The sequence below is a fragment of the Maylandia zebra genome, linkage group LG13 (genome assembly GCF_041146795.1).
Source record: "Maylandia zebra isolate NMK-2024a linkage group LG13, Mzebra_GT3a, whole genome shotgun sequence".
NCBI classification, from domain to species: Eukaryota; Metazoa; Chordata; class Actinopteri; order Cichliformes; family Cichlidae; genus Maylandia; species Maylandia zebra.
Window position 1 is genome coordinate 10,041,726 of NC_135179.1, and position 27,399 is coordinate 10,069,124.

The window sequence follows — 27,399 nt, forward strand, 5'->3', positions numbered from 1 at the left end:
TTTTTTTACAACCAAGATTGCAAAAAATGAAAGCAGTGCCGTCTCAGTATTCCTTCTTTAACAGTGGTGATGCCTAAGTGCAAGTGGAATCTTTTATATAACTCAGCCTTGACAGGTCTCTGCCCTGGTGTTTCAAGATGAACTGAGGACATCTGCTCCAGATGAGGCTTAAACTCACAACCTCAGCATTGATCTGCAGTGTACTGTCTTAGAAATACAACACGTTGCCTGATTCCAACACCGGGGGAGGGGGTGCACACATCCAGAGGGTTTATACTGGTAATGTAGAAAAGGTCGTTCTTATCCAATACCTGGACCGAAAACAGTCTCAGAGAAAGCAACCCTCATGAGAGCAGGTGGGGTGCCGCAGTTGAGGTTTGAATTCTCATCCTCGGCCTTGCTCTACAATCTACTGTCTTATAAGTACTGCGTGCTGACTAATTGCACCATTGGCGCTTGTGTGCAACTCATGCTCATCAAGTCAAGACATCCTTACCTCCGGAGTCAATGACGATACATTCATGATGCCTAAATGCAAATTTAAACTTTTATATAACTCTGTTGTTGTTTTATGTGAAGACAAGTAGTCATTTGATATTTCATTTCTTTTGACCCCCCATGACTAGAGTATTTTAAACACCGTGAAATCTCTTATTCTTCTTTTAATTTTAATGTGCATGGTTTTGCAATAAAAGGAAAGCTGGTATTCAAAACATCAAATTATGTTTGATGTTGGTACTGAACATCAGCTCTGAAGAAGAATAAGGATAACAGCAGTTAAACCAAACTCCAATGAGTGCAAATGCCTCTCACAAGTAACTCAAAGATTCTTTTGATGTTTTATAGAGAAAATGGAGCACATAATGAAAGAATACAGACGAGTGTAGTTCATTTTCCTTATTTTAATAATCTTCAGAATACAAAACTATAAAAATTTAATCCAGCAACATTAACTCTGTTCCTCTTATTTTGTCTTTTACTCTTTGCTTTTTAATTTTTTTAATGACATGCATGTATTTGATTTCTTTAATAAGTCCAGTTATATTATTAATATTTCAACACAGATAATACAAAGGGAGAAACATAAAATATAAGTATGCATTTAATGTATTTAATGCTACCAGCTTTGTATGTTTGTGATGAATTTTATTCTACAATAACAGTATTGACACCATATTCTCTAAACTGTTGAAAAAAATGACCCATTCTTTTTGTGAAGATGTAATCACTGGCTCGACAACATTATTCTGAGGTTTGAGGTTAAAAGAATATGACTTTTGTCTAGTTGATCATTTACTCTTTGAATTTTATAGTTTATAGAATATAAGTTTTGATTTGTTTACGTCTTTTCTCTGCTTTAAAATCTATAGTTCTCCTTTACAAAGTCGTAACCAATTTCACAATATACTGTGTTATGCCAAAAAAAGGATGGGATGCAGTTTTTCACTGTGACCTCAGGTATGTGCTGTGTGAGTTTTTGTATGTTAGAGTATTTGGTATTTTGATAATGTTGCAAAGAAAGTCATGCTCTCACATACAGTGAAGACCAATTCTGACCAATCTAATGTGACTTAAATGCATTATCCAACAGACAAAGACACACATAGACAGTCAGGGACATAGATGTGCACAGCAGATGGAGTGTATTACTTTCTTGCAGGTCTGCTATTCACTCTTCAGAAATATTTCCATCGGATGGCTGAGAGAATGGCATGGATGAAGTACAGGAGTGTGGCCACGAAGGCGAACACCTGAAACACAAACAAACACAACCAAAGAACATACTTAAAGCCAAGTCCATCCTTTGCATTATTATTCCGGTTTCAGTTTTCTTTTTAATCCAATTCTGGGAAATCCATATTTGGTTTATTGCCAAGAATTACATGGAATTCTAGGTATAAACGCCAGTTAGCTTAGCTTAGCATAATAAGTGAAAGGAAATTCACATGAGGTTTCCACCTCTTTAAGCTAATAATCAATGTGTGTTCATAAGTACCCTTGGCTCCACCCAACCAACTAGGTCACTGATTAATGTTGTTCTGCATGTCCTGTTTGAATTGAGCAGACTCACTGGTTTTGGGTCAGGTTGAATTAAAAAAAACATGTTGAAAATCTACTTCTACCTGCTGTGGTTTGGTTCTTTAGATGATATACTGTTTATAGCAAGGCCTCGAGGGCCGGTGTCCTGCAGGTTTTAGATGTGTCCTTGATCCAACACAGCTGATTCAAATGGCTAAATGACCTCTTCAACATGTCTTGAAGTTCTTCAGAGGCCTGGTAATGAACTAATGTGTGTTGACCCAGGGTGATATCTAAAACCTGCAGCACACCCGCCCTCGAGGCCTGGAGTTTCCCACCCCTGGTTTATAGTTTATTGTGCAATCTCTGATCACTTTATCTCAACATTAACATACTGTCCAAAAAAATTAAAGGAACACTTTTAAAACAAATCAGATTTCAATGGAAAAAAAACCATTCTGGATATCTGTATTGATATGACCTAGGTTATGTGTTAGAAATGAAAGGATGCCACATAATTTTCAACCTAAAGATGGCTGAATTCAAAAATAATGCAGCAGCCTGGTCCATTTTTCTGAAATTTCTTTGCAGCAACTCAAAATGGAACTCAGTATTTTGTGTGGGCCCCACGTGCAGACGCATGTGCTAAAGATCAGCCTTTTTTCATCTGTGACAAGCACAGTGCACCAGTGGACCAGACCAGTGGCGGACCTGCCAATTCTGATATTCTATGGCAATTGCCACTCGGGCTGCACAGTGCTAGGCAGTGATCGCAGAGCCAACTAGAGGACACTCAGATCTGAGGCAGCTGTTGTAAAGTCTGTTTCTGATTATTTGATACAAGATATGCACACCAGTGACATGCTGGAGGTTGTTTTTTAGGGCTCTGGTAGTGCTCATTCCTCCTTGCACAAAGGAGCACAAATGCCAGTCCTGCTTTGGGGGCCCTGTCCAGTTCTTCCAGGATAATCCTGGAATTTCCTCCATGCTCTTTGACTGTCTCCCAGACTTTGCTGGAAGACAGTAAACCTCTGACTATGGCATGTATTGATTAGCCATGCTGGAGGAATTGGATAGGTATATTTCCTGAGTATTCAAAAGAAGTCAAAATAATTTTAAATAAGTTGATTAATTAAATATATTAAATAAAAATAAATTTGAACAAATATTTTGGACAGCTCTATTGGAGTTATTGTACTTACCACAGCAGAAATGTAAGTCCTGTAGATTTTAAGGTCAAGGTCTTTCACCCCGATGGTGACGATAGCCAAATCCACCCCTGCACTTAGAAAAAAGAGCGCTGCCAGGCCATGGTAAGCAAAATCCTTCACAAACAGAGATTAAAACATTTTTACAACAAGGTCATAACCCATTAATTTTTCTAAATTTTATTCCCCGTCTGACTCTTGCGTCTCTCTTACAGCAGCAGCCCAGTGAGAACTGTTTTTATGACCTCCGGCAGCGAAGATGATCATCCAGAGGAAGGTCATGACGAAGCAGAAAACAGAGACGAACATCACCCACCCCAGAGGGTTCGGTGGGGCCACGTGTGTCGATGCAACTAGAATCCAAACCAAACCACCAAATACCTGCAGAGATGAAGAAGAGAGAGCGTGAATGGAGATGGCACATTGAATTATAACATTTATGAGAACTAATGGGAATCCATCATATTCTTTTTCTAGTGAAGAGTTGGACATATTCAGTGAATAAGAATCTACAGCCAGCACATTTAACCTTAGTTTACCTAAGCTTAGCTAAGCTGGGCTTAGGTAAGCAAGAAGACTAGAAACAGTAGCAATGGTAACAAAATGTGAGCTTTCTAAAAAAAGATAAAATATGTAACAAAAAAACAAACAAAAAAACAACACATCTAACATTAACTTGAATTGAATTAAAAACAACTAAATTCATTAGTTTGCTAATTTATTAAACATTACATGGTAAATTATAAGGAGGCTCTGTAAAAGCCATTTCAATTTTATTTTAAACTAAAAATAACCATAAATATGACCTAAGTGCATAATGCAAAACACATGACATGCTTAAAATAAGTTACTCTTGCATAAAAAGCAACCAGTAATTAAAGACTTTAAAACAGGTGGTCGTGTGGGATTTAAAATATAACATTGTTACTCTAAAAGAGCTTTATCCTGTGCTTACTGTGCAATATGGATTGTTCCTTTAAGCCAAACTTGCCATAGAAAGAGAAATTACATCCATCATTTAAGGATTTCTGTAAATTATCTGAGTATGAAGAAGGGCCACAGTGCTCAATAGCTTCAGTGATGTCATTTATTAACTCACAATGTTGGCATTGCTCTGCAGTGTACTGACTTATAAGTACCACACGCTGACCAATTGTGACACTGGAGCTTGACTGATGTGGAATTTATAATCACGCTAACTCATAACTTGCAGTTATTTCAGATTGCAATCTGAAATCCTAAATGAACATTCCACGTGTTCATTAAAACCCACAAAAGCCACAACTGGGACATCGCAGAACAATGATGTCCACAACTGAAATCCAGGGGAAATCTAAAATTGAAATCTAAAACAGACTTAGCCAGCAGATGGTGGAAGCTTTCTGATATTACAACATCATAAATAAAGCAATCACAAAATTAGCTTCAACTTTAGTGTACTTTAGAGCATTGCTAAGGTTAGGAGTTCACGACTTACTGGGAAAATGTTTGTTCCTCTATTCAGACAAAACACCTCAAAAGAAAAGTTTTTTCATACAAGGATCAATGTTTCAATTTTGGGCTCATCTAAGACTAGTGGAAAAAAATATCTGAAATACACACTTAAGGGTTTATTTTACCACACTTAATAAACATTGATGGTAATGTTGATTTTCAACAGCCCATTCAAACACTAATCTCTGTCTCTACTGTTTCTATACATTGCGTTCACCTTATCAGTCAAGCTTGCCATCATTAGCTAAGCATAACGTTCAAATATGATTGTTTTTATTTACCTTTAGTCTAAACTTAATTAAAGTTCCTTCATAAGTCAAGAGCTGTCTTTTAAATTCTAATATCATAACCAGGAAATAAGAACAGGCAACAGTGCATGAATATAAATATCAAAAATATTTATCTGACTCATCGAATATAAAACACAAGGACATTTCACTGACAGCTTAAATGGGAGGCAAATGGGGAGTGTAGTCTCTCTGTTCATTGTGCCAGTAGGTCACAGTAAACAGAGGTATCCATAAATGTATGGACATGGTTAGCAACAAAATTTAGGTAGGATGTGGTATTTTAACAATTCTGAATTGGTACTACATGTGCTAAGAAACTATCATCCAGACTTTTACACAAACAGGAACCTAAACTGTTAAAACAATGCAGAATGTAGCCATGTTTAGGCCAGATTCAAAGCTTACAGTAAATTCAAGGCTCCTCGGGACACACAGCACTTTTGCCGTCTTCTATTGTCCAGATTTGGTGATCCTAGCCTGGGTTCCCATCAAGTATGGTACTCTGCTGCTTGTCACCCATACTTTACTTCGAGGATAGGCATTTAGAGATGGCTGGAAAAAAAACGGCTATTTGACTTACTGTTGCTTCAGCATGAAAGAGTTCTCTGGCATTTATGTTTTTCTAGCCATTCTCTATAAACCCTAGACATTGTTTTGTGGGAAAATAGCAGCAGATTAGCAATTTATGAAATACCCATAGGAGCCCATCTGGTACCAACAATCATACCGCACTCAAAGTCACTTAAATCACCTGTCCCCATATTGACACTCAATTCAAATTTCAGTGGGTCATCTTGACCATATCTATGTGCTTAAATCCATTATATTCCAGCCACACAATTGGCTAATTAGTTCATTAATTGTTAAATGAACTGTACACTTTGGAACAGGTAAAATAACTTGTTTATACAGCAAGTGTTTCCAGTTCAGTTTAGTCATTGGTGAACTGAAACAGTTCATAAAGGGCTTCAGTCTTCAAGATATGAAAATGTTCATGTTTTTAACTCATACAATATAACAGCATGACTGGCTGAGCGGAGCCAAAATAAACAAACTAAAACTTTAGCGAGGGTATTGGTTGTGAGAATGAAAGATCTTTATCCGTGCAGTTTTGTTTTTTAGTTGTTATACGAGTGTCCTTTGTAATCAGTCAGGGTGAAGAAGAGTAGGCTGCATTCTTTCTTATTAACAAAGACACAATATAAGTGAAATGTGAGATGTGAAGAGAGATGATGCTCCTCCCACATGAAGAATTATCTCCACTGACTCTCTATCTCCAAATTGTGCATTTTTATCCTAAAACAGTGTGGCTACTATATGGAGATATAGGCCCACTGAGATATAGGACCACTAAATTATCAGAAATACCAGCAGGTAATTTATTTTGGTGAAAAGAAGTTTGAGTTTTGTTCATCCTTAAACTCACACCCAATACATAGCACTGTTACCAATTGTCGTTTATCCTGTAAAAATAGTTTAGGCATCAATTTTAGGCATCATATGAAGTATTTATATGAGCCGAAGGCTTATTTAACTCATATATATATATATGAACTTGTTGCCATGGCACACCTTAATGAAATATTTGTCGTATTTAAAATACTTTAAAATGAGAACTATAAAATTGTAACTGCATCCTGAAGAGAATACTTAATGACCTGAAGATCATAGTCATTGTTGTCTGTCATTGCCCACTTACCAGTTCAGGTATGTAAAATATATCCGGTGCAGTGGTGCATATTCCCAGTCCACTGGGCAGGCTCCCCATGGGCTGAGCAGTTGTTGCAGCCATCTCTGCCTCTTCCTTCTCCCAGTGCTGATTTAACAGTGAGCACCTTGCTCTTTCCTCTGGACTAACGGTGCGGCAGCAGGTGTAAATGACCCTTTTAAGAAAGTCAGGTGAGCAGTCAAACCCGTTCTGCTATTGTGGGGGAGAGATCCCTTCCCACAACAGCAAACCAGACACACCCTTCACCTTACAGCACTGAACGCTGCCTGGAATTTAATGTGAACTGGTGACTTGTGACGGGGCTTTCAAAAAACTTGATGAGAGATCTTGTGGCCGCAGGCTAAGTTGAGTCTACTGATTTAATATCTTTGCTGTTGCTATTGAGTAAAGACACACTTCACTGACTTTTCAGTTCCCACTAACCTATAAACCCTTTCTTTGTGTTAGAAAAATGCCTCAAGCCTCTATTTGTATTGCACACAGAGACTTTAACAGGTTTCTTTTCAAAATATAGATTCTAATGATTGTGGGTTAAGACAGTCTACTTTGATCTCACAGACACAAGGCTTCGTTTTGAGCTGCACTAATCAATAATTAATTTCAACAATGGATCAAATGAGCATGTCCAGTGTGAGGGCTGACAGGCCTCGCATCTCCCTTTAGCATTTATAGCAACATGTTTCTAGTTGCTGTTTTGGCTTATGAGCTCAAAGTGTTAGTGTTCTACATCATTACCTCCCCTGGTATCAGTTTCCAGCAACAGTAGGCAAACAAAAAACTTTGTTTGCAACTAGCTGGTGGTGGAGCATTTAACTGCTAACATTGGATATTTTTCTAGGAAATGAGTTTCTGTTACATCAGCTCAAAGCAGTCTGGTTGTTCTTCTCTGACCTCTGGAAAATCCCAACAGATCAGCAGTTTCTGAGATACTCAGACCAAGCCATCTGGCACCAACAGCTCTCAAATTCAGTTAAATAAACTTTTGTCCCCATTTCTGATGCTCAGTGTGAACTTTAGCAGGTCGTTGCCTATAGATACGATCCTGAATGCACTGAGATGCTGCCATGTGACAGATTGATTGGTTATTTATGTTCACCCACAGTTGAACATGTTTACCTAACAAAGTGGTGAATAATGTTATAACAGTCCCACGCAAGGGACCATTTTTAAGTAGAGTAAAATGTAATATTGGATTACAGTGTTAGTTAAATTACAACATCCAGTGTCTCTTTATCAGGCATCAGTTTACTGCTAACTTCAAAAGCATATTTCCTGATGCTGCGTATTACTAAAACAACTCACCTTACTCTATTTTATTATGTAGGTGAGTGATAAAGGGAGAACAATAAACCAGTGGGATGGTTCACTGACTCCTTGTTCTATTTTATAAAGGGTACGACTGGTATAAATGTTCTTGGAACATTTACATCTGTATTAAAGCTGTATTTTACACCATTTGATTGGATAATCTTCACCAGCCTGTAGTTTTAATCAGTCAAGTCAAATGGGGATTGTATAAGTTTTTGTTGTCTTTTTTATCTCTGTGCAATTAGAAGATTTACCTGACAGCTCAGGTCTGTTGTTACATAGTATTTCATTGTTCGAAACAATGAAAACAATGAAATTGACGCTGTTTGTTTTCTCCCACAACATGTGATCTCTGACTCATTGCATGACATGCTGTCAGTCTTTGCTAATGTTGACACCCTCAACAAACAAAACACATAATATTCCAATGTCCAATTCTTTTATTTCACAATGGAAATTCCAAGACAAAAGTGTGAAGTGAATCATCTAGACATTTACATCATCAAATTTCAAATCGCCAGCCATGCCATGCATAAACACCAAGCCTTTGAAAAAGGCACAAAATCTAGTGTATTGAAGTTGGTTTAAAAGGCTGTCAGCAGGAAGCGTTATCTCCTTTACAGAAATGAAGCTCTAATAGTGGTTACACTGCAACACTACACTGCAGGTAACTGCTACATCACTCTATGATTGAAAGAAATAAGATGAGAGCAAAGAAACAATGAAACAAATTAATATATCTATATAAATAAAACTCAAGTGTTGCTAATCCAAGACAATTTAACATTGTAAACACAGTCACTGCGGAACTATAGACAACAACACATGCATCTGACAATGCCTCTAGTGTCAGTCCAATCATACCCTTGTAGCGGCTCTCATTTTAGCTGAATAAATGGGTAGATCACCATCAAAGTGATCATTATTTTAGCTTGGGCCATCAAGTTGCAACAGATGAAATATAGAGCCCATTCCATTTATCGTTGGCCTTGTCTTCTGTAGGAACTAAAGTCACAATCGTCCTGCTTTTCCTGCTTCAGTTTTATAAATGTTTTTTGTGAGAGCAAACTAAAAGTCTAACTGTGTTAAGCTGTAGAAGTAAGTTGTGTGACAAATGTTGGAAATATTTAAATGCTGTGGTGCTGGTTTAGCTCACACGATGAACAGGTGACTGTATGCCACAAGGTTAGATGCAATTCTGTTAAACTCTAGCCTAAGGCTGTATGTCTTTCCCTTTTTGTCCCTTCTTCTCTCCACTATCTAATTCAGGCAAAACAGATATATAGCAAATATTGAAATTTCAGCTATCATATTAGGTCATGTTACTAGTATGGTAGATGCAGAAAGATTTGTCTTTAAGCCAACATCATTGACGTGGTTTACTTACAGAAATTGAAGGAAACATCTTTTTTTTTAAATGTCTCAGAAATATATTTAAAGAAAATTAGGACAGATCTTGAGTTTTAAAAAATGCATTTGTGTTTTTTTGTGTGTGGGTGTAAAATTTGTGAACTGAGCTTTTAAATTGTATACTATTGAAAGTTACAGTGAAAAATCAAAGAAATCAAAAGTTATGATAATATCATTCCTGCTTCTGTTTAGATTAGTAATTTCATTAGTTATTTACACTCATCCATCTTCTTTAAACAACATTTAATTCTGAAAACTTGTAATTCTCACTTCACATGGATGGATTCTAAAAAACAACATTGAAAATTGTGAGGTAGGCTAATGTGATAATGTAATTTTTGTTTGAGTGTGTTTTCCACTTTTTCATCAATTTGATGTTTGGGCATATTGATTCAAAATAAATGCATAAAAATAATTTTCTTCTCAATGTATTTGTGAAAGCTATGTGATTATTCGTTTTTTTGTTGTTGTTGTTTTCCTCTTGAGTTGGTGACTTGTTTTAGGACCTCTTCCATCGAATGGCAGAGAATATGGCATGGAGGAAGTAGAGAAGAGTGGCCACATAGGACATCACCTAAAAAACAGACAGAAACACAGATGGATGATGGAGATGGTCACTTTGAGGTACAAGACTTTAAAGATTTTAACTTAACTTATAACTTTGATTTGATAACTTTCCTTGTTTTAGCAATTACAATTTGAGACACATATACTTTACTTGCATATTTTCAGTATCTTCCATAATTACATTTTCAATTCCTTGACATTAGAGAAATGTTTACACATCTACATTTGTACTGCTCAACAAATTACATTGTTAAAACATTTTAAAGCTGTGTTCTTTTACAACTACTTTAAAAATTACCAAAAGAGTTGGATAATTTCAGTATGTTGTGCTAAAATTGTCCAGAATAAAGTGAATTTGTCAGAAATACAAGTACAAGATTCGTTATTTCCACTTGTTTTAGTAAATAATGATATAATATTACCATCAAGCGGTTCATTTATTATATAAGAACTTATCTTATTTCATATGCTGCTCAAAAAATCATAAATAAATAAACAAATTAGGGAACAGCAGTCATTGTAGAACTGACATATTTTTAATCCAATTTCAAAATATGTCAGTACATACTTTTAATTTGGATATCTCATTCTTCAAGATCTGAGAGTTCCCTTAATGTTTTGAACAATAAATTTATGTGTTTTACGTACCACTGCAGAAATGTACAGTCGGTATATTTTGAGCAGTTCAGCTGGTAGTAATGCTAGAACTTGTGCAAGTTTAACTCCTTGTCCAATCCCATAGGTAACATAGGCCAGATCCACTGATGCACTGAGGAAGAAAACCACCGCCACAAAATGATAGCCTGCATCCTGCAAATTGAAATATAGAGAAAAAATAAGAAGAAGGAAATTTAAAATAATAATAATAATAATAATAATAAATGGAGAAGATACTATAGGGCCTTCGCACTCTCAAAAAGAGGAAGGGGAGCAAAAGGGAAAATTTTCAAATAAAGTGGGGACAGGTTGATGGACTGTGTAAAACTTGTGGGAAAGTATCCCCCAAAACCCCAATTGCCACCCTGTGGTACCTCATTTTTAAGAATATTGCCAGGTAATAACCCTTCTTTAAGATAGGCCCTAAAAAATGTCCTTAATTGTCAGGTTTTCTGCTTATCGCTGCATTTTTAATAGCAACATTCAACAACAGTGTCCATTTTTCCTTAGTGGCAACAACAAACACCAAAGGTTAACTAAGACTGTTTATTGTTTACACTGAGTAAAGACAGTTCAAATTCTCAAATGCAAGTACCAATTTTACTTTAGTAATAAATTAAATTTTCTTCTTTTTGTTGTGGTATTTTTTCAGTGTTTGATGTCTAATATATTGGTGCACATTTCTCAATGTCTACACTACAGTCACATGAGAAATGGAATTACACCTTTTATTATTTATTTATTATGTCTAAGTTTTTATGTAACAAGACATAAAAGAAATCTGGTCCTGAGCAGGTTCTAAAATAATTTAAATATAATCTCAGATGAACAACAACATATTTATTTATCAAAAATTAAGCCTACTTTTAGCCCCAGTAACTAGAAGTCATCGTTTTCTGTATGACTTTATCAGTCTTTCATATCATTGTGGCGGAATTTCGTCCCACTGTTCTTTTACAACAGCTAATTGTAAAGAACAGTGGGCATTCATTGAGACTGGTATGCATTCCTTTGTCTAAAGTCCAACACATTTCAGTCAGATTAAGGTCTGAACTTTAACTGGTGATTCCAACTCTTGGATTTTTTTGTAGATTTACTAATGTGTTTGGGATCATTGTCCTGTTATGTGACTCGTTTTCAGCCAAGCCCTAGGGGTTGGACAGATGGCCTAACATTTGACTCTAGAATACTGGTATACAGAGAAATTCACAGTTGGCTCAATGACTGCAGGATACCCAGCTTCTGTGGCTGTAAAATAATCCCAAATCATCATTCTTTCACCACACATAAAGTGTTTGTTAATGTTGTGTTTGGTTTTTACCAAACACTTCATATCCCGCTAACACATAACAATGCTCCGGACCAGTACACTTCCAAAATGTCTCTTTTTCCAGAGGTGGCCACACTTGCTGATGATCAATCGATCAACGAATTTTCATTACTACTTGCTCTCTTAATTCCTATAAAAGCATTGCTTTAGAGGAGCATACATTGCCTCTGCATTTTTGCTTAAGTTCTGTTAAATTAAAAAAAATACTTTTTAATATGTCAAGCATTGTTCTTCATGTGTGGTTTGATTTACATAACTGTAAGATCTGCTGAGCACAAGATGATTTGGAATTTAAAGAAGGTTTACTTCATCGATCCATTATTAACTGCTTATCTAATTAGGCTATTAAGCAGTCAGTGGGAGTGTCTAACCAGTGCTGGCCAGATGCTGCTCTGATTGCCTCCGCAGAGGAAGATGAAGAACCAGAGTGTTGTCATTACGAAGCAGAAGATAGACACAAACATCACCCAGCCCAGAGGATTAGCCGGATCAACTTTAGCCGATGCCACCAGGATCCACACCAAACCACCAAACACCTGCAGGGTCACACAGAGGAGGGGAAAAGAGACAATGATTGATGATATTGCAATTCAGTGGCTTGGTTTCCACAGAGAGGGAATTCTACACACCCACTTTGTAAAGTTTTTTATTAGAAATTTATAGTGTTGAGTGTAAGCTTTAAGCTATTTTCCAGCCCTCTGAAAGGTTATTCAGAGCTTCATGTAAATTGGTACAGTGCCCTTTAAACTAAGGCTTGGTCACACAAACACACACATAATGGCCATGTTGTCACTCTTGGGTGTATTGCCTCAGCCTTTACATCTCCTCCTTTGGCAAACATTATGCTTGAAAGAGTCTTTGGTATTTAGATGGAGCATGAACCTTCCACCGTTTGTTCCTTGATAAGAGGCACATTAAAATGCTTTACCATAGGTCACAGATAGTGTGCGCAGGAAAAACATTTTTATTCATTGTCATTCCTTATTTTTAAATAAGCAACAGAAATTTTTGACTGTTTCATGTTAGGCCATCTTCACAGAGAGACGCCAATGTAGGAAAGCTCAGGTGTAAATAATAACATTTCTACATTTTATTTAGCACATTCAGTTTCGAGGTCCTAAAGGCTTTCTGAGACACACTCTAAGACTAAACTTGTGCTTTCACACTAAAACAAGTGAACATGTCTGCTATGAAAAAGATCTGTTTTTATCCTGTCTTTATATTAAAGGCTTCATCCAGACACTCTTCAAGCCAATCAGCTTCGAACCTTCAAGTATCAGGTGCGCAGGAGCTGAGCAAGAGGAAACAGCAGCTGAGGCTCATTCAGTCGAAACTGGCATCTTGGTGTTCCAGTGAGGACATTTTACACAAGCGCCAAAAACAAAAAAGCCCTTCTGCTTCTCAATAGCTCAGTAGTATATCATATCTTCTGGGAGATAAAACAAAAGCCTTTTTCAGTTTTATACTTTTTCTCAGATGAGTATTTTGGGAGGATATCTGTAATAATTTTTATTATTTTATTAATAGTATATACCCAAGAGAACTTTAGTCAATTTATTTTAGGTGAAGATCTAAAATGAACATTCTCCATCACTTATTTAATCTTCTGATTTTTTAGTTGCTACTTAAGGAACCTGAAACAGGTCTGTTTGTATTCAGAACTGCTCGAGTCTCCTCAATCAATTTGTCTAGCAATCATTTTTATAAATTTAGCTGGACTCAAGTCTAGTTAGGTTAGTTCGGTATAACGTAATAAAAATAATAAGAACTAAAATAATAATCCTTCCCATAAAAACAACAAAATCATGTTCAGTCAGCTGTGCAAACACAGAGAGCTCAAATTATGGACAGCCTATTCCTAATCTATGTATTTTTTTTTTCAGTGCCCATGAAGAACATGCAATGTCCTGGATTAAACACTGTGAAAGACAAACATTGCTCTACTCTGCTTATTCATCTCAAATGGTATATTTAAAGTGAGACATGTCTCCTCCAAGTAAAATAAATAAAAATAACTGCATTTACTTCCATTTATGTAGTGCTTTTCTGGTCTTGGTGGCCACTTGAGGTATGTTAGAATGCTTCTTAGCTGTCATTGTCAATTGTTGTTTAAACAATCCACATCACAAAAAAGAGTAAAAAGATGAATAAAGAATACACAATATTCATGATATCATTTTTTAAATGCAAAGAAGTTTTGGTTTATTCATTACTTGTGAATCTTATTTGTACAATGTCAGAATATTTTTTTAATTGTCAAAATGTGAAGTAACAACTGCCTGTTTTTTTTCTTTAAACCTTTAATAGGCGAAACTCTGGCAAAATTTCTGACAGTGAATCATGAAGGAAATGGAGAACAGAGTAGTAAACAATAGGTGCTTCTACATACAAAAATTGTTTTAATATATGGACAAATATTACACAAGCCTTATCGCAACTTATCTCATCTAAAACCACACAGGTGAAACATATCCATTTTACATCCATTCCAGGCAAAAGGGAACGCACCGTGAATATACAAATTTATACAAAAATATATGCAAAAAAAAAGGTGGGTGGGGCTTCTGTACTCGCAGTCAAAGCTTGACTGTTTACTCTGACTGAAAACAACAGGAAAAATGTTTATAATGGAGCATTTAAGTCAGTGTGAAGACTTAATCTATGACTCAATATTTTTATCAACCTTTTTCCATCTTTAATGTGATAAAATTGCTTGTTCGCACAGAGGTAGGTTTGGATAGATTTAATTCCTTAATAAATGAAATCATTATTTTAAAACTTTGACCAATATTAAAATTTGTTTGATGATCTGAAGCCTTTAAGTGTGAAAAATGCTTTTTTCACACAACAGTATGCACACCTGAATGGGTGGCTGGCTAAACCTAAATTAGGTATACTAGTATTTTTTAGCATCTATATCTGTTGTGGCAAATTTGTTGCCGTGACTGAATCACAGCTGAAATCCACTGTTGTCAGTCTAGACTGAATATAACTGCTGTTTCCATGCCAACAGGGGGTGGTGAAAGCGTTTCAGTGGAATATACCTTTAAATCAGCTGGGCGTGGATCCTACAGCCATGTGGTCTGAGTTTATGGTCTCGGTGATTATTTGAAATAACTAAGCTTCAAGCTGAAAACTAGTGTTGAATATGTTTGTGTGTGATGGTAAGTTAGCTTTGAGGCACAATTCATTTGAATTTCAGTAGTGGGACCACACCTCACACACTCCCCTTCCACTCATATATCGTGAAATGTCCTCCTGCCCTACTTGCAGTTTGTTCTTATTTCTGTGCCCCACCCTCCCAGCTCTTGTCTTATTTCTCACGTCTCACGTAGATACCAAGAGTGCTTTCTGCCCAGAGGGCCCTGAGGCCCTCACCAAATCGACAACTTTGCTGACTCTGTCCGCCATTTTCTGTCAATAAACACTGTCCAGTGAAGTCTGATCCCTGCTAGTGAATTGTAGGTTTAAGGACAGTTTCAATTAAAAAATGTTAAAAACATCAAGCATCTTAACTGTTGAGGAGATTTTCAATTCATTCCTTCACTTTATTGCCATTGCTTGCCTTGTGCAGGTGTTTTTGTTCTCTAGCGTTTCCTTTTTTTTCCTCACAGTCCTTCACAGTACACAGTAATTCCAGGAAAATGACTTGGTTGCCAAAAACTAAGCCAAACTCACCCACATTTGCCTTTTTTTATCCGTTATCAGTTAAATTTACACTGACAACAAGAGTAGGTAAACTTTATCAGTAGATTTCCATTCTTGTGCAGCAGCAAATAATTCTGGCACAACAATGCAGGAGCTCCAGCAACACTTAAAAGGAAATAGGAACAACTTTATTAACTGACCAACGCGTTTTGGCTTGTGGCCTTCATCAGGCTGGTGCAGCATAATGTTTCATGAAAAGTGAAATCCATCCAGTGATCCATGAGGGTTTATGACTACTTTGATATATACTTTACTGCACTTAAATCTAAGGGTTACTGGTGCCTTTCCACGTGTTATGCAGATTTAATCTGTGTGTTGCATGCATCAAAAGAAAACGTAAAGATAAAGCTTGGGTTTGGTATTTACAGCTTTAGTGCCATTTTAATGAGGGGCATGCATGCCAAAAAAGGTGACAACTTGTTTGCTTTAATTCTAAAATGTCACAGAATACAAGGTTTTTTCTTTGTGGTTTGAGCAATACAGAGAATGTATTAGATAACAAAATGTCTCTATATGACATTATAAACAAATAAGAAGTACTAATACCTATCCCCGCACTCTCACATTTAAAGTAATAGCTGTTATGCAGGTTTAAAGATATTGCACAAACTTTTTTCAGGATAAGTTTATGAAATATATATTTTTAAAAGTCAGTCCTTCTTCATTAACAGCTCAAAGTTAATACTTTTTTCATCCTATTATTTTCTGGATTGAAAAACTAAACAAAGCCTAATAATCTTCACTTTTCAATATAATACAGTTCAGTCCATCACCACCTGTTACATCCATGATTGTGAGCATAGAGGAAAATCATGGTGAAAGTGAAAGTGAGGATGCCAGTGACAACATAAGTATTGTGCAAATTGCACAAATATTTTTTTTATTCATTTTGAGGGTATAAAAGTAGAACTAATGGCTGATTAGTGCAGATACTGCATCACAGATGTTTTCTGACAAATAAAATGTGTGTTTTTTTGATATTTAGCGTTTTCCTGTTGCTATGGAAACAATTTATTTTCACCAAAAAGGCTGCATTTTATTAACTCGAATTATAAAAAAGTGGTTCCAGCTGACCAGCAAAACAAGATGAGAAAAATCTTATCAGAATGGAGACCTGCTCCAACAGAGAAATGAGAAGAAGAAGATGCTACTTTAAATAATGTTGGCCTGGTTGAATAAGGAATGAAATAAGGAAAATGTGTTAAACAAACATATGAAAGAGAATAAAAGAAAAGGCTGTGCAAAAATAAGACATGTCTGAACCACAAAAGAGGGTAAAACTCAACATGGAAAAGTAACACATCCCTTCTAACAACACAAATTACAAAACAAGAAACTCACAAACTCGGGGATGAAGAATATGTCAGGAAAGCTGGTGAAGATCCTTCCGCCTGATGGCAGAGCATCACCTGAGGTGGTGGAAGCCATAGTCCAAAACAGTGTGCAAACACGTATGAGGTGTCTTAGAGAATGAGATGTGTAACCTGTTTCAAGGTGCCTTTAAAAACTGTCTTTCTGTCTCGTTTTCCCTCCTGCACCTCCCTCTATTCGTCCTCTACTCCACCTCCCCATCCATTCCTACTGTTCAAACTACCAGTTTGACAGGTGGGTTTCTTTTTGTTTGTGCAACAGGATGATGTATCATGACCCTCTTTGCATGTATGTGGTTCTCCGTACAGTTTTTATGTGTGAGCCTCCATTTCTGTGGTATTTGTTGATGGTTCTCTATTAATAATATCAACCTGTTTACATGCACACAAAAAGGAATAGTGAAGCAACTCTAAGCACTGTTAATTCTGGATATAAAAGGAGTTTCAGCTGAATGTTAGAGTAATGCCGGCTTTACTCCAGCTCTCACTGAAATATGATCACTTCATTTAAAAAGAAAAAACACACACACAGTGGAAGCCAAATGCAAATGCTGAGGCTTCCCAAGCCAGTTGGTGACATGGTTGCTGCTTCCATCTATAATCACTTTACACTTCTAATAACATTTTTAACTGTTGTAGGTAATATTAAAATAATCTCTTATCCAGCTAGTCGTCATCTGATCAGCCTCAAACCATCAAATGGGTTCCAAAATTTATTCTGCAGTGTCACAACAACACCAAACATACAAACAAGAGAATTCACTGCTTAAGAAGAAAAAGCTGTTCTGACCGCCACACAGTATAGGTGGAGGTCAAAATCTTGCAGCCAGACTGGGATTACAGAATATACATAAGCATGGTGGCAGTAGCATAGTATATGGGCATGATGCTTGGAAGCTCATTGTCAAGTACATTAAACATGAAAGTCAATTTACATGTGATTTGAGGATTTTTTTAAGGCTCTGATACCATTTTATATGACTGACCTGTTAATCATATAGTCACTGACATCTGAGTTAATGTTTGCTTTTGACTTTATGTCTTAATGTGTTTGTGTAGGATCTGACTGAAGTGCATTCCTCTTAAACTAGTGTCTTTTATTAGCTGTCTGCTGAAACTGCAGAAGTTTAGGTCTAAAAGACTGGGCGAGGGATGCATAGACTGAAGTTTTGTTTGGTTTGTTAACATAAAGTGCACATGAGTCTGAACAGGAAAAAGTAGAGACTTAAAGGATCAAACGCGCAGATAGATAAAGAGGTCTGAAATGAAACAAGAGAACAAACGTGAGAATAACCAGCGAGAAACAGGGAAGTTGGGAGTGGCAGGAGTTAAATTGATCAATTGTTACATCATATGTTTCCACTTGGCAACATTTCAGCACTTTGGAGTACAGCACGTTTGTTCCTCTTCCTCTATTTCTTTTTTCCTTCTAAAACAAAGTAATAGTTGCTGATGGTTCTCTATTAATAATATCAACCTGTTTACATGCACACAAAAAGGAATAGTGAAGCAACTCTAAGCACTGTTAATTCTGGATATAAAAGGAGTTTCAGCTGAATGTTAGAGTAATGCCGGCTTTACTCCAGCTCTCACTGAAATATGATCACTTCATTTAAAAAGAAAAAACACACACAGTGGAAGCCAAATGCAAATGCTGAGGCTTCCCAAGCCAGTTGGTGACATGGTTGCTGCTTCCATCTATAATCACTTTACACTTCTAATAACATTTTTAACTGTTGTAGGTAATATTAAAATAAACTCTTATCCAGCTAGTCGTCATCTGATCAGCCTCAAACCATCAAATGGGTTCCAAAATTTATTCTGCAGTGTCACAACAACACCAAACATACAAACAAGAGAATTCACTGCTTAAGAAGAAAAAGCTGTTCTGACCGCCACACAGTATAGGTGGAGGTCAAAATCTTGCAGCCAGACTGGGATTACAGAATATACATAAGCATGGTGGCAGTAGCATAGTATATGGGCATGATGCTTGGAAGCTCATTGTCAAGTACATTAAACATGAAAGTCAATTTACATGTGATTTGAGGATTTTTTTAAGGCTCTGATACCATTTTATATGACTGACCTGTTAATCATATAGTCACTGACATCTGAGTTAATGTTTGCTTTTGACTTTATGTCTTAATGTGTTTGTGTAGGATCTGACTGAAGTGCATTCCTCTTAAACTAGTGTCTTTTATTAGCTGTCTGCTGAAACTGCAGAAGTTTAGGTCTAAAAGACTGGGCGAGGGATGCATAGACTGAAGTTTTGTTTGGTTTGTTAACATAAAGTGCACATGAGTCTGAACAGGAAAAAGTAGAGACTTAAAGGATCAAACGCGCAGATAGATAAAGAGGTCTGAAATGAAACAAGAGAACAAACGTGAGAATAACCAGCGAGAAACAGGGAAGTTGGGAGTGGCAGGAGTTAAATTGATCAATTGTTACATCATATGTTTCCACTTGGCAACATTTCAGCACTTTGGAGTACAGCACTTTTGTTCCTCTTCCTCTATTTCTTTTTTCCTTCTAAAACAAAGTAATAGTTGCTGTAGGTTAAGCCTTAGAGGTTCTAGCAGGTGAATTTCATCACCTTTAACTCTTTAAAGTCACTAAACTTATATGAATCCTTTCAACTAAATCAAGTGACAACCCCAAACTGTGAAGTTACAATATATTGAGAACAAATAGGTCTCTTTGTGCTTTCATTTCCAAGTCAAACTGTCAAGCACAGTGTGACGGTTTCCAGGATGAGGGATTAAAACCCTTTACCATATGCAAAACATCTTGTGTGAGACAAGCTCAAGATCCTTCCACCTTTTTTAATCATTGTCTGTAGTCACCAAACCTGTTTTGTTACCACAAAATAAATAACATAAACAGCATATGAATTTAAATTATTACTGCTACACATGCATCACATGGGTGATCCATGAATTTTACTTCCTATCATAGATACATTGATTAACGGTGAATAATCGTTTTGAGTTGTAAAATCTGAAGCCTAAATATATCTGAAGAATTTTAAAAGAATTCTGATACACTGTGTTAGTGATAATTCAGATCAGGGTTGCAGGTGGGCTGGAGCCTAAGCCAGCTACCATAGAGCAAGAGGCAGGGCATACCCTGAACAGATCAGTCTGCCGCAGGGGTAAGCAACAGACAACCATTCACATATACATTCTCACCTATGGACTATTTAGAATGACAAATTAAGATAACCTGACTAACAGCATGTCATTCGACTGTTGCAGGAAGTTGGCAAGAACCCACACAAGCACAGGGAGAACATGCAAATGCAAAAAGCCCCTGGCCAGATGTTGGATTCAAACCTAGGACCTTCTTGCTATGAGGTAACAGTGCTGCCTCTTCAGTGCATTCCATTACTGGTAATATGAGTTGTGAAACAAGTCTCTGCCTAAGATTATGTGTAAAAAAAAAAAATGTGTGGAGCATTAAAAAAAATTGGCATTTTTAAAAAATATAATCAATATGTGATTTGAAGGTGAGTTCAAATCAATCCACACATGAAGTACATGCCAAATTTCAAATTTCTGATCTTCCCAGCTGTCATTACATATTAGAGGCAAATGATAACTTAAGATTGACATTCTACTTCGCATTTTAATATTTGGATATATTAAGCAAAGTTTGCAAAGGATGTACATTTTTGTATCTAAATCCATCCGACTTATTTATAAACTTGTAAAAAAGAAGCTTTTGATGATAGCATCATATTGGTGTAGGCAATCACATGAAAAGAGCAGTAAATGATTATTAAAAAGAAGCGGTCCTTAGATGCAACCCTGAGGTACCCCTCTGTGCTGACTAATCATACTTCACACCCTATTGCACAAATAGCAATGAAAACATATCAATTTATTCTAGGAAAGGTTTGTACAAAAAAAGATCATGATTGACCAAATCAAAAGCGTTTTTTATATGAATAAACACTGGTCCTCATACCTATACATTTGAAGTTAGCAACATGCAAGAAAAGGCCATCAGCATTAATCTCGTTAAAATGACGTTAATGCCATAAAATCTCCGTTAGTGAGTTAGCATGGATTGCCCCAATAAGTTTGATGTGTCACATGGCCCTCTTCCTATTGAAAAAACTAAAGTTGTATCCAAGATGGCCGACTTCTAAATGGCCACCATGGTCACCACCCATCTTGAGGAGTTTGCCCCCTCACATATACTAATGTGCCACAAACAGGACTTTAATATCACCAACCATTCCCATGTTATTACGGTGTATCCATATAAATGGCCCACCCTGTAGATTAATGCTGACAGCACTAGTTTAAAATAGAAATAAATGTTTTCATAACTTGGCTCTAAAATGAACCAATACTGCTTCTCAAAACAAGGAGACCTTTCTGAGTACAGCTAGTGGTTCTGTCATGATCCTGGGCCATGTTGGCCCAGCATTCTTAGTTTTCGTATGTTTTGTATTTTGTTCTTTATTTATGCCTTGGTTCCTAGGTGGTTCTGTTAAGATGTTCCCTATTTGTTTTCCCCATGTGACTTTACCCCCTGTGTGCCCATCTGTGTATCGGTGAGTCCTCGTCTCCCCTCCTTGTGTTTTATTCCATGTTTCCCCAGCCCATTATGTCTGTGCCCTCCCCGTGCTCTCTCTCTCTCCTCCTGTCTGCACCTCTTGGTACTTCCTGTTTTACTTTGACAGTCTCCCGTCAGTGTTGTGTTTACTCCTGCCGTGTCTCGTTATGATTATCAGTGTCACCTGTGTCCCCCGTGTGCTCCTACTTCCCTCGTTAACCCTCTGTGTATTTATGTCCACGTCTCCCTCAGCTCAGTGTCGCGTTCTCCGTCATTCAGGGCCCTGTGTTTCTCTGTGTAATACGTTATAGTTTCCAGTTTAGTTTGTATGCTTTTTCTTTCCAGCAATAAAGCTGTGTTTTGAGTTCATGCCTGCCTCCGTGAGCTTGCGTTTGGGTCCAATTCCTGCCTGCCACACAGCCCAATCATGACAGGTTCAGGGTCTTGCTGAGCACAGATGATCTTGTATTATTTAATAGATCTTTGTTTTAATTGGAAACTGACAGCCTACAAATTTTCACAAAAACAGTAATGTGCCTAATATGCTTTGGAACTTTGTAAGATGAATTTCTGAGTTAAAGATTAGAAATTACTGGGAAAAAAACATGGGTACAATTTCTAATTTCATGTAATCTTAACAGCATACATTTCTCTCACCTCAATAACACATTTTACTTGAGTATACTTTGATTTACTACTTTCAAAACTAGTTGTATAACAATGAATTAGAAAAAAAAAACTTTGAAATTAATGTCTGTTTTCCTGTTTAGTATATTCTGTGATTCCTGTTTAACATGCAATTTCAATATTGGACTGTGAGTCACTCTGAAAGAGTAGCTTTCAAACCTTCCACATGCACGTTCCCTCTTTCAGTGACAAATACTTGTTTTGTTCTGCTGATGCTGACACACCCTCTGTCAACCCATTTGTCTGTTAAAGCTAATACGTATAAGGACATGTTCCTGTTTAACGACAAAACATGCGTCAGGTACACTATTCAAGTGAAACTGAAGCAAGGATTTTGTTTGCCATGGTAATGTGATCACCATGGCAAACATTTCTTCATTTATAGAAAATATATTTTATTTAGTTTTATTTGCACAAATAATCCTGCTGAGGGTTAAATAATAACAATAATATTAAATAATATATTAAGTATATGACTAGTATTAAAGTATACGTATTAGTATTATTCACAGAAATGCACCATTATTTAAAGTTTTCTAAATAAATCACTCAAGCCTGAAAGACACTTCACTCAAGGATAAACTAGTGTTGTGTTTACACATAACAATAAACCAAATTTTCAAATTGTCACTTTGCTACTAGCTGCCCATCATAAAAACATATCATTGGTTCCCATTTCTTTCTTGAATTAGAAAAAACTAGAATATAAATATGCTGTTTGACAAGCATAAAATTGTATTTTGACACCAAGGTGATTCCCAAAACACTATTAGCTCATAAACCTAGCCTCTCATGGCACAGTGTGTCACATGTCCTCAAAAAAACTGAGGAAACTGAGCAAGTGGAGGACAAAAGAAGAAGTGGCAACATGAGAAGCTTGAGAAAAACCAAGGACAACACTACCATATTCAGAACAATAGGTAGGATTTTAAATCCCAACCAAGGGCATGCATCCAGTAAGGGCTCCAGTCTAGGTCCCCCCATGTTACCCAGGCCTACCTCAAAATATGATTAACAGACACATAACTGAAGCCATGCTGCCCTTTGCCCATAAGCTGAGGAACCAGGGCACACTGATGAGAAGTGGGCTACTGGAATAAGCTAGTGGACAAGGCATGAGAATAGGGAATTGTTGAAGTGCTACTACGCATCTAACCCCAGCAAAAGGTGATACGTGAAAGAGATATGGAACCTATGGATTTTTTGACACCCAACATCTACACTAACATTGAAACGACTAGTACCTCAGTGTTCGAACATTCGGAATAAGCAAGTGCTGTCACAACTAGAGATTCTCCAGGTACAACACAAATGTTACGGGAGGGCAGAGGTATAATTATCCTCACACTCTGAGATTGGGTACCAAGCCCTAAAGAACAACTGGCGGTCCCTTTTAACAGCAAGAAACCTCCAGCAGAATCACGCTCAGGGAGGGGCGGCTATCTGCTGCGACTGGTTTAAGGTGAGGGGAGAGGGATAGTAACACAGAGAATGAAAAATGTGAGTGAACGAGAAACAGTCAGTGCATCATGGCTGTAACAGCCCAAACTTATTGTAGTGTAACCAATGCAGGATTCAGGTTATCCTATATGCTTGCTCAAAAAGGACTGGTATATGAAGAGGATTTTAAATTTGATCCTGGATTTAACAGGGAGCTAATGAATAGAAGCCAACATGAAATATGCTCTCTCTTTCTAGTCCCTGTCAGTACTTTTGCTGCAGCATTTTGTATCCACTGAAGGCTTTTCAGGGAGTTTTAGGACAGTCTGATAATAATGAATTACAGTAGCTCAGCCTAAAAGTAATTAATGCATGAATTAGCTTTCAACATCACTCTGAGACAGGATATTTCTAAATTTAGAGATATTGCACAAATGCAAGAAAGCAGTCCTACATATCTGTTCAATACATGAGCAGGTCTTGGCCGAAACACCAGAGGGGCAAAACACCAGCTGCTGGTATATATCCAACCGTCATCGGGGTAAAAGCACATTAAAGAACTTAAAACTGCAATCCTTTTCATCTTTGTGCAAATTCATTTAGTCTTCATCTGATTAGTTTGATTTTAACTTGCACAAATAATGCATTTTAGATGTGACTTTGTGGCAAACACAATCTTAGAATAACTGTTGATGTTGTAGCTATCATATTGCAATATAAAACCCCCTCAGTCATTACCACCAGACAAACACACAAGACAGAATAAGCAGACATGAGACAGACACACCTTGCACTAGATCCTCTATTCTGGATCTAGTTACAGGATACACGTGCACACACACTCACATACACAAATACACACAAAGACAATGACAGAAAATGCATTATATTTTGTGTCCTAAGCCTGGACAACAAACCCATTGCACGTCCAGGGACTCAGGACTCCCCCAATGCTGTGAACTGTAACCTCGAGGTAACCTCGAGCTGCACCTATATATAGTAAACTTAGCCTGTTTTTTAATTTACACGTTTGCTCTACTAAGCTTCATAGGATTTATTCTATAGCTGTCAAATGACCTATACCCTCAAACGTCATTGAATGCATTACAAACATGTTTTAATCAAAACTGGATGTTAAGATCTAATAACTAGATATGTAGTAAACACTGTGTTCCTGAAAATGTCTGAAGCATTTTAATATCTTTCAGCTCTTTTAGTTGGCTTACTCTCCGTTTGGTTAATGGTCCAAACATCTAAAACTTTTCAGCTGTGTCAAGTTCTTACAAAATGTCCACTGAATGTTACTTGAAACAAAATTAGCAAGAAAGAAAGAAAGAAAGAAAGAAAGAAAGAAAGAAAGAAAGAAAGAAAGAAAGAAAGAAAGAAAGAAAGAAAGAAAGAAAACAAATTAAAACTACAGTAAAGATGCAAAACACAAAGGCACACATTGTAACCCATTCACCTAGCAATTTTGTGCACAAGCTCTAATTTCAAACAAAAAGCTGTTTAAGCCATTAAAAGATAGTTAGTCTCCATTTAAATTAAGGGAAAACTCTTTGAAAACATGAGATAGACACCAAATAATTATTCCAGCACATCATAAGGTAACACAAAGTTTCCGTTTCCCAAACTGAATCTGTGATCATGATAATTCTAGATCCTCCACTATGAATCTATTTTTTTTTTTCTTTTAATAACACTGATAGGACATTAAATCTGTGTGTGCATATTCTAGCATTTAACTACTTACTGTGTGAAATCCCCACCACTATCACCTCTTCTACTTCTTCCTCCTTAGACAATAGTCCACCTGGGGCACAAAGAGAACTGGGTGAGAACGTCTCAGTTTTTCCATGTGATAACAATCAGGTCTACAGTTTTACAGTTTTTTCAGTCTGCAGTCCAGTATCATTTATATCTACACAATGATGGTCCGTGTTGAGTGATCTGCAGTGGAGTTAATACATTATCTTCACCTCTATAGTTAGCAAAGTGAGCTCGATATGGCACAGATAAGATTTTTCTTTCCTGTTGACCACAATTTGAAAAAAGGAGCATCTGACAATACACCACTGCTTTCAAATAAAGTCACATTTTACTCTCTTTTTAAACAAACTCTTAGTACCATGAGATTTAATAGTGATGCAGCCATTCAGAGCCAGCCTCTACTAATCGGTGTATTCAGTCTATTGGTGTCTCTGACACTGCTCCCCCAGCCGAGTATCCTACACTTAACACAATTGAGTGATGGATAATCTTAATCACTGCGCTGCAGACTTGAAAAGATCCAAAAGAACCCTTTTCGTATAAAGCCTCTGTGTTGGTTTTCTAGTTTAGCCAGTTGTCCGTGTGGACATCCCAATACTTTTACTCCTCCGCCACATCAAAATCCTGTCCCAGCACAGCTAGAGGTCGTGTAGCCATCTTCTTCCATCTGAAGTCAATCATCATCTCTTTGGTTTTACTCCCATTCAGAAGGATATGATTTATTCCAGACCATTAGTCCCCTGTATTCCTCCTCCTGCTCATCACTTATATATCCAATCACTGAAGAATCATCAAAGTATTTCTGTAGGTAGCATGAATCAGAAGTACGAGGTTACAAGGTGATAAGGAATGGAGATGGCACAGACCCCCCTCTACTGCCCACATACTGCCTTATATACCTGTCCACCACCACGTTTACTGACATTGCCTGTAGTTTCTCTCTCAGTAGCAGCATTTACCAATGTCTAGAATGTCTGTTATTATGAAACCATCATATAACAAGAAGAAACATTTGAGCAAACCCAGAAGCTAGATCATTTTTGGCTCACACCCCTGTCAAGCAATTTTCATATATGGAAAAAAGTAGTATATAGCAGTCAGCAAAGAGGCACAGAAAAGAAGACCAGACACCAGCGAAGGAGGATAAGAAGGACAGACGCAACAACATTGTCATCCCCTATGTAGCCGGTGTATCAGAAAAACTCAGGAGAGTTTTCTCCAAGCACGACATCCCGGTGCATTTCAGACCCAGCAACACACTCAGACAAAAACTGGTTCACCCGAAAGACAAAACGCCAAAACACAAACTTAACAATGTGGTGTATGCTGTACAGTGCAGCGAGGAATGCCCAGACCTCTACATTGGAGAGACCAAACAGCCACTTCACAAGCGCATGGCACAACACAGAAGAGCCACCTCCACAGGACAAGACTCAGCAGTCCATCTGCATCTTAAGGATAAAGGACACTCTTTCGAGGATGCCAATGTTCACATTTTGGACAGAGAGGACAGATGGTTTGAAAGAGGAGTGAAAGAAGCCATCTATGTCCACTGTGAGCGACCGTCTTTGAACACAGGCGGTGGTTTACCACACCAACTCTCTGCCATCTATAATCCAGTTTTGAGTTCCCTCCCCAGACGCCTTAACGCCCACTCACATCCTGGGCCATCTGACCTCAGGAATTCGCATGATAAGGTGGGGCCAGGTTTCACAATGAGCTCACCCAAAACTCTGGCTGATTGGGACCCACACCCAGTTTCCCACCTTGGCTCAGGCGATTAGAGGATCATCAGGGGGTCCTTTTGTCCCTCTGTGGGGGGTCACTCCCACTAGGTTTATATCTGGGA

General features: G+C 37.3%; 2 protein-coding genes across 2 annotated transcripts; both read right to left on the minus strand.

Moving 5' to 3' along the window:
* Nucleotides 1–887: 887 nt before the first annotated feature.
* LOC101481555 (myelin and lymphocyte protein) lies at nucleotides 888–7,017 on the minus strand. The gene is made up of 4 exons (XM_004553420.3): nucleotides 6,711–7,017; nucleotides 3,441–3,608; nucleotides 3,222–3,344; nucleotides 888–1,751 (listed from the first exon to the last, which is right to left on the minus strand). The coding sequence occupies exons 1-4, from the start codon at nucleotides 6,801–6,803 to the stop codon at nucleotides 1,677–1,679; spliced, it is 459 nt and encodes a 152-aa protein (XP_004553477.2). The 5' UTR covers nucleotides 6,804–7,017; the 3' UTR covers nucleotides 888–1,676.
* A 1,453-nt stretch (nucleotides 7,018–8,470) lies between these two features.
* LOC101481837 (myelin and lymphocyte protein) lies at nucleotides 8,471–17,283 on the minus strand. The gene is made up of 4 exons (XM_004553421.3): nucleotides 17,062–17,283; nucleotides 12,384–12,548; nucleotides 10,674–10,835; nucleotides 8,471–10,032 (listed from the first exon to the last, which is right to left on the minus strand). The coding sequence occupies exons 1-4, from the start codon at nucleotides 17,146–17,148 to the stop codon at nucleotides 9,958–9,960; spliced, it is 489 nt and encodes a 162-aa protein (XP_004553478.1). The 5' UTR covers nucleotides 17,149–17,283; the 3' UTR covers nucleotides 8,471–9,957.
* Between the last annotated feature and the right edge of the window lie 10,116 nt (nucleotides 17,284–27,399).

What these genes read in the sequence shown, in the direction of transcription:
- LOC101481555 (XM_004553420.3), bottom strand. Translation starts at nt 6,803, where the DNA reads ATGGCTGCAACAACTGCTCAGCCCATGGGGAGCCTGCCCAGTGGACTG. An exon ending in GTTCTCACTGGGCTGCTGCT is followed by an intron (nt 3,345 to 3,440) that starts GTAAGAGAGACG and finishes CTGTTTGTGAAG; the next exon opens with GATTTTGCTTACCATGGCCT. An exon ending in GGACTTACATTTCTGCTGTG is followed by an intron (nt 1,752 to 3,221) that starts GTAAGTACAATA and finishes TTTGTGTTTCAG; the next exon opens with GTGTTCGCCTTCGTGGCCAC.
- LOC101481837 (XM_004553421.3), bottom strand. Translation starts at nt 17,148, where the DNA reads ATGGCTTCCACCACCTCAGGTGATGCTCTGCCATCAGGCGGAAGGATC. An exon ending in TATTCTTCATCCCCGAGTTT is followed by an intron (nt 12,549 to 17,061) that starts GTGAGTTTCTTG and finishes GTGACCCTGCAG; the next exon opens with GTGTTTGGTGGTTTGGTGTG. An exon ending in GACTGTACATTTCTGCAGTG is followed by an intron (nt 10,033 to 10,673) that starts GTACGTAAAACA and finishes TCTGTTTTTTAG; the next exon opens with GTGATGTCCTATGTGGCCAC.